Source organism: Musa acuminata, chromosome BXJ2-8 (genome assembly GCF_036884655.1).
Source record: "Musa acuminata AAA Group cultivar baxijiao chromosome BXJ2-8, Cavendish_Baxijiao_AAA, whole genome shotgun sequence".
Lineage (NCBI taxonomy): Eukaryota > Viridiplantae > Streptophyta > Magnoliopsida > Zingiberales > Musaceae > Musa > Musa acuminata.
Window position 1 is genome coordinate 18,027,641 of NC_088345.1, and position 6,891 is coordinate 18,034,531.

At 37.3% G+C, this 6,891-nt stretch overlaps 1 protein-coding gene across 2 annotated transcripts; it reads left to right on the forward strand.

Annotated features, from left to right (window-relative positions):
- The first annotated feature begins 225 nt into the window (after window positions 1–225).
- Window positions 226–6,188, forward strand: LOC135619302 (uncharacterized). 2 transcript variants are annotated; one of them, XM_065121197.1, is made up of 2 exons: window positions 226–1,052; window positions 4,648–6,188. In XM_065121197.1, the coding sequence occupies exons 1-2, from the start codon at window positions 724–726 to the stop codon at window positions 6,011–6,013; spliced, it is 1,695 nt and encodes a 564-aa protein (XP_064977269.1). In that variant the 5' UTR covers window positions 226–723; the 3' UTR covers window positions 6,014–6,188. The 2 variants fall into 2 exon arrangements, with proteins under 2 accessions (XP_064977269.1, XP_064977270.1); XM_065121198.1 differs by having other exon boundaries at window positions 912–1,052; window positions 4,683–6,187.
- The last annotated feature ends 703 nt before the right edge of the window (window positions 6,189–6,891 follow it).

Consider the following 6,891-nt stretch of genomic DNA (forward strand, 5'->3'; position numbering starts at 1 on the left):
GTGGCCTCCATGTGGTCATGGCATGCATGGGACCCCAATTTGCAAAATAAAATTTTGCCCACGTTTTGCACTACCGTCGAACGGAGCACAACTTTTACAAGTGTTCCACCTCATTCAACGATGTATCCAGCAAGCTAAATGCATTTTCTTTTTAGACCACTGTAGCATAAAATAATGGTCACTGATGCTTAATTTGACCGGTGAGGCGTGAATCCATGAAGAGTGCCACTCTGTGTTCATGCCTATGGATCCTTCTTTATTCCTCAGAAGCAGCTGATCCAGTGGTTGCTTACAGCTTGTCACACAAGCTTTCAGCTCTCTATGAAGCTATACTTTTATCATCTTTTTACATGTTCCAATCCATGGATTTCAGTGATTAGATCTTTGACGATGAGTGGCCCGACCAGTGAAGAACATCACTTCGTTCTCATGAGTTGATTTATCATCTTATAATTCAGATGCAGAATGTAATCTTGATGCGGGAAGAGGAAAGAGAGGCATAGGAATAGCTGGCATATGTCTTGATTTCTCCGACAATGGGATCTTTTTACTCTTTATGCACGTCTTGGCATTGCTCTGTTTTCCGCTGCGGTCTGCAACTCCCGATTTCTCTCTTTATACAGTGCTGAAAAATCATCAGAGGATTAGAAGCACCAACCACATGGCAAAGGAGTGTCTCATTGCTGGCTATATTTAAGAGTAGCGCCCTCGGTTCCCGGGTGAATGGTGCGCACGAAGCGAAGCGAGAAGGGAGTAAGGATCGCGATGGGGGTTCTGCAAGAGGGGTCGTGGTGTTGCTTCCTCGCCGGCCGAGGAAAATCGGAGCGGGTCAAAGTTAGCATCTTCACCTCCAAGGGTCCCGCCTTGGCCGCCATCTCCGTGGCCGTAGGTGCCGGAGGTGTTTGGGGCTCGGGTGGTGGAGGGACCGGGTTCCTCATCCACCGCAATCTTCTTCTTACTACTCACGCCATCCTCCCGACGGTAGTTGCTGCTGAGGCCGCCGAAGTCCGCCTCTGCCATGGCCGCCTCTCTGCCAGACTTGTGCCCCAAAGGTCAATTGCTCACGCTTGTTCAGGAAAAATTCATAATTTATGACATATTTTGGCTTCATTTTTAGTTCGATGTTTGATTCGTCGACCTTGCCCATGTGTTGCACGAATTCTGATATTCGAGCTACGAACTGATCAAGGACTTTTGGCTTAAGATTGGAATGGTGGTAATTTGATTGTTTATGTGGAAATGAGCAAAATCAACGTATTTAGGTTAGTCATAGGCTTCCTGTTTCTTAACCATTTAGTGTAGCCCGGAAGCATAGAGAGAATGCATAACTAGATGCCAGTGCGAGTATTGGTGAACTTAGGAACATCTGTAGTGCTGAAAGGGATTGGTGACACTTATGGTTGGTGATCAATTAATCAACTTCAGTTTGATGACTAAATTGTACAACTTATATTTTCTGAAAATTAACGTATTAAGTATTGTAATGAGCTTTAGGGCTGATTTTATCATTTAGAGCATCACATTTCCTTATGCCTTTTTGTCACAATGAAAATTCTGCATCCATCCTTTTCTTGCTATGGTGATATTTACATCCTTCTGCACAAATAATTCCATGATATCTTATTACAAAGATCTTTCTTTTGATATGAAAGAATGTTTATCATCCTTTAGCTTCTCATAGGTCGATCCTGGATGCATGATATGGTAGATGAGCTATGGTTTATGAGATAGGTGCTTAATGATGCATCATTTGATACGGAAAGCATGGTCCATCTTGTTACTGATTATTGGAATTTGTCGTCTAGTATGAACTCCATAAACTAGCATCTATCTGGTGTTCTTTCGTACTGTTCTGGAACATCTATTGTAAGTCCAGTCCTTTGTTATCTGATGGAGCTTTTTTTATTTCTTATCTACCCACTTATATGAGTTCGATTTTTATATGGGTGTTGCACTATATTTAGTTTTTGCACACTTGTTTTTGCGTAATTAGTAAAATTATGATACTCTTCTTTTGCATTCTTTTTCAAAATTATATCTGGATTGTGATAAAATTTTGAGCACATTGTTTGATGCTGTCATTTCCCAGGAATACGGATGAGTCACCCAGTCAGATTTGGCAATAATTGTCACGTATGTTGTGTATTAGTATGTAATTCTTCTGGATCATGATAAAATTTAATTCTTGGCATGAATTTGATCCAAACATGTGCAATGATTATGATTATTATCTGCATAAACAAGATTTCTGATGCCTTTTTTTGATACTTACAAAATTGGTACTTACAAAAAAGGGGTGCTCCTAGGAAAATTCTCTAAAAGGTACACCAGGTAAAAAAATAAAACTGAGACTTTTCTGGAAATAAATTTTCCATTAATTTGGCACTTCCATATACTCTTTGGTAAGTGCAGAATTTGCAATAATCAGGCTATCTATTGGTTAGGTCATCTTAGAATGTTAATAGATTGACCATCTAAATTTTGGTTGTCTCACTATAAACATGTTTATAGGTTGACCATGTAAAATATTTACTACCATTCATAATTAAAGGTTTTAAATACTAGTCCAATATGAGTACTGATTACCTATTGAACTAAGTAGGACATGAGAAACTGAGTGGTATACCACCATGTACTACCCATTATTACTAAAAGTAATAATAAAATATGGTGTACTAAGTGGCACCCAGCTGTCTGGTTCATTACCTGTGCTTGGTTAGATTGGTGATATGTATTGGTTTTTTTGACATCTAAAACCATGGCATAGTGTCTCAGAGAAAAGATTCTATCTACTTCACCAAATTTAGTGTCTCTGAAAATGCAACTTCTTGTTCTTGATTGACTCTCAAACTTGACAAAATCTAATGGAAGTTGGTTTAAGAGCTTAGTCGAGAAAGTGATGGAATAGGTAACTAATGGACAAGGAATATCATTGGAATAGATGGACAACAAAGATGGAATAAGCCTGCCAATATGCCCACTGTAGCTACTCCAATATTATGACAACCTGTTCCTTTGGGAACAGAAGAATTAGTCAAAGCTTCATAACTTTGATATCCCATAGGACACATACAGTCCTATTACCTCTAACTATTTATTCACACAATCAGATTCATTTTAATTTTTGATAGAAGTACTGCTTGGTTTTGTCTATGACCAACTTATTTGTATGTTTTCTGGAAATTGGGAAGATCTTATATGGTGAATTAGCAATTAAAGTTCATCTATTACCAACTTATTCATCTCTGGTAGTTTTAATCCACTTCTAGTTTCATTCTTCAGTTTTCCTCTAAATATAACTTATTTCAGAATAGAGAACTCTCTTTCAAAACTTGTTTTCTTCTGACGTGTGTGTGAACAAGCACTGCAAAGAAATTATTCTGGGAGCATCTTGTAATTCTTTTTTATAACTTCATATACATTTTTTAGAATCAGTCTTCAACTGCATATAATTTTATTTAGAAAGTATCAAAACTCTTTTCAATCCTTGCATTCTTCCAGCATCCTTTAGACCTCCACCAGTTTGGTGGAACACTAAGTTTTTGATCCATTAATAGAATACACTAGCATATGTCTCCTTTAACATCTTGCATTCTCTAAGCTTCATCGTAGGTTACAAAATTGCAGCAGTCGGAAGAGTGGGTGTCAAATTGGTTAAGTTAAAAGAATTTTGTCAATCTTCATCAACCATACTTGAACCAGGGAGGTGCATTGCTTGACTTCTTTTTTTTTTTTTTTTTTGGCAAAGGGTAAGCAGTTACATGGAATTTGATCCTAGGACCTTTATATCAATATCAATGTCTTCATGTTTGACATATTTGATAAATTGCACTGTCATACAAATTAATGATCAGCTAGAAGTTCTCCAAAAAAAAATGATATCAACCTATACAAGCATTATATTCAACAACAATTTTGATTGAGCAAATTGCTAATTCCAACTCTCAAGTTTCACCATGTGTTCATAGAGTGTTTGAGATAAAGTTCTTACATTTAACCTCTAGGATAATTGATTTAGCTTGGCGTTAACTTTCCTTTTTGTTTGTTAATTGTCTCAGTTAGATTAATGATTAGTATTCAACAACAAATTAATGATCAGTTCTCCAAAAAAGAAAAAGATATTAACCTATAACAAGGCATTATATTCAACAACAATTTTGATTGAGCAAATTGCTAATTCCAACCCTCAAGTTTCACCATGTGGTCATAGAGTGTTTGAGATAAAGTTCTTACATTTAACCTTTTCTAGTATAATTGATTTAGCATAGCGTTAACTTTCCTTTTTGTTTGTTAATTGTTTCACTTAGACTTACACCTTGAAGTTTAATTGTCTTTGCACATCAAATGGATTCTCTTCATTTCAATATGAAGTAGGTGATCGTTACTTATGATCTTCTATTAAATGTCAATTAAGTGCTTATGTGGCTCAATATACAGTAAATTTGTTATCTCATTGATATAACTTATGGTGCTATATAATAACTATTATTTCTGCACCTGCAATATTAGTTGGTTTGCTCATTGGGCACCCTAGTTCTTCTAATTCCTTTTCATTTGTTTTTTCATTGCTAATTCCCTTACTGGTGCAGCTATGTTTCTCTTAGACAGACTGCATAGTTTCCCTCATAAGTGTGATTCCTTTTTCAGATTCTTCATTACAAGTTCCATTCTTGATCTTACAGTTGTGGGACTTGATATAATGGGTGGTGACTCATCCTCACAGGTGCAGCAGCCTCAGTACTTGAAAACCTGCTGCAAGCCTAGTCTTCAACTGGGTACTACAGTTTTTCTTTTAGGGCACACAGATAAAAAAGAGCTGACATTTGGTGAGGGAAAAGTAGTAATAGCTACTGACAACCTCATAAAATTGACTATGGATGGGGTCACATTGTGCCCTGGATCTGCTGGTTTTGATGCACAAGGAAATCTAGCTTTTATGGTATGTGATCCCATGAAACTTGCCTCCTCTCCCAGTGCAAGATCTTATGCATCCTCTTCATCAACCAATTCATGGAAGAAGGATGTTCCTATGCAATTTGGGATCCCCATTCCTGTCATTTGTAATTGGTTATATCAGCATTGGGAAGGGAGCTTGGATGAGGTTAGCAAGCCCAAGTTATCTCTCATTCGGTTGATGACCACAGGACAGTGTGAAAATTCTAATGCTTCTTTCACCTTTTGCCGGGTCATCAAGACCAATGAGGACAACAATGATCGATTGTCATCATCACAGATGGTTCAACGGTCTAAATATTATCCTGGATCAAGCAGCTCAGCTAATGGAAAAAGTTTCTACAATGAAAACCCAATTGCTGATCTGCGTTTGACTCCCGAGCAGGGAATTCTATCTCCAGAATTTTCTGGGTCTGTTGAGAAGAAAGACCATGCCACATTGCAGCTCTTGGATGTTAGCATGCTTTCCAAGTCTCCAAAATCCATATTTTTACCACTTCCCCTCAGACAGATGCTCTCTGATGAAGCCAATGTTGAAGGCCACAGACCTGGAGACCGATTGAATGAAAATGGTTGTGTGTCACAAGAATTAACAAGAGCATATCGGGAAGCTAATCATAAGGTTCCTCCTGTTAGTACGTGGCAAAATAATTGCTTCAGTGAGGTGCAGTCAAGTTCATGTCCTTTGGAGAATGGGAAGAAGGATGGGTTTGATAGTGGAGAGGAAACAATGTACTCAGCTGAAACTATGGAAAGCAGAAACATCCCAAGTCCTCAACAAAACAAGCTCCAAACTGTTGCTAGAAGCCAGAGTTGTGTTAACTATAGCAGATGGACTTTTGGTAAGCAAAACACAGTGGCACGGAAAGCAGTGTTACTGAAACAGCATACGATAATTCCGATACAGAAATTGGATTCACAAGCTGCAGCATTACCTCAACGGAGTCATGATTATTGCAGTCCGACCGTCTCCTCAAGCTTGAAGAAGCGGAACAGCTTAGAGCAGATGACGAGACCTCATCGAAATGTCATTCAGGTGTCTCCCAGGTGGATGTTTTGATAATCTTTTGTCCATTTAAAACAAAGAGACATATATCAATTCTGCTTGTTGCTGTTTGAAATATCCTGTCGTATTCTCCTCTTGCTGACACAATAACAAAATTCTTTTTGAAGATTGTACACATGATTATGTTGTTAAATTAACGATGGATCTGATAAAACATTTACACTAGTGACCTTCAGATTGGTCTAATTTTAAGGTGCCATGGAGATCCTAAATAGAAAGGCTAACATGCCTTGAAAATGACACTACTATCACAAGTAAATATTTTTTGCAATCACTGTCATGAAGTGTTTGTTTAATTCACTCTTGGAGAAGGAAACTGGCCGATGGATTATTTTTACACATCACTACAACAACTTGGTAGAAATTTATTCGAAGGAGCCATGTATTTGGCTTTTGAACTGTAAACGATGATAGATTCAGATGCCAGTAACAAGGCATGCCAAAGCTAGAGTGAAAAATCAAGTGACTAGGATGTTTATTCTAAGGAAAGTAGCAAAACGACTGGAAAATTGATTTGACTATGAGTGACTATCTATGTTGGTTGTTTGTCAATTCTATTATATACTCTTAAGTTGTGCATGATCTATTGTCACTTGTACTTGTATTCCCACACACATTATAAAGTATCTTTGTATTAATGTATTTCTTACCTTTTTGCAAATAAAAAAAATTATTTAATATTTAATGCAACAAGATGTGATTTGAGACTCTTCTGGTGTACCATTGATAGAGTAAAGATAAAAAACAAAAAAGAGTTGAAATACAGATTCGTTTTAGTCAAAGGCAGAGTACACAAATTACATATCAACAAATAAACATGAAGGAACCAGCCACTCGTTAGATTTTTTGCTTTTTTATTCCTTCATTCAAAT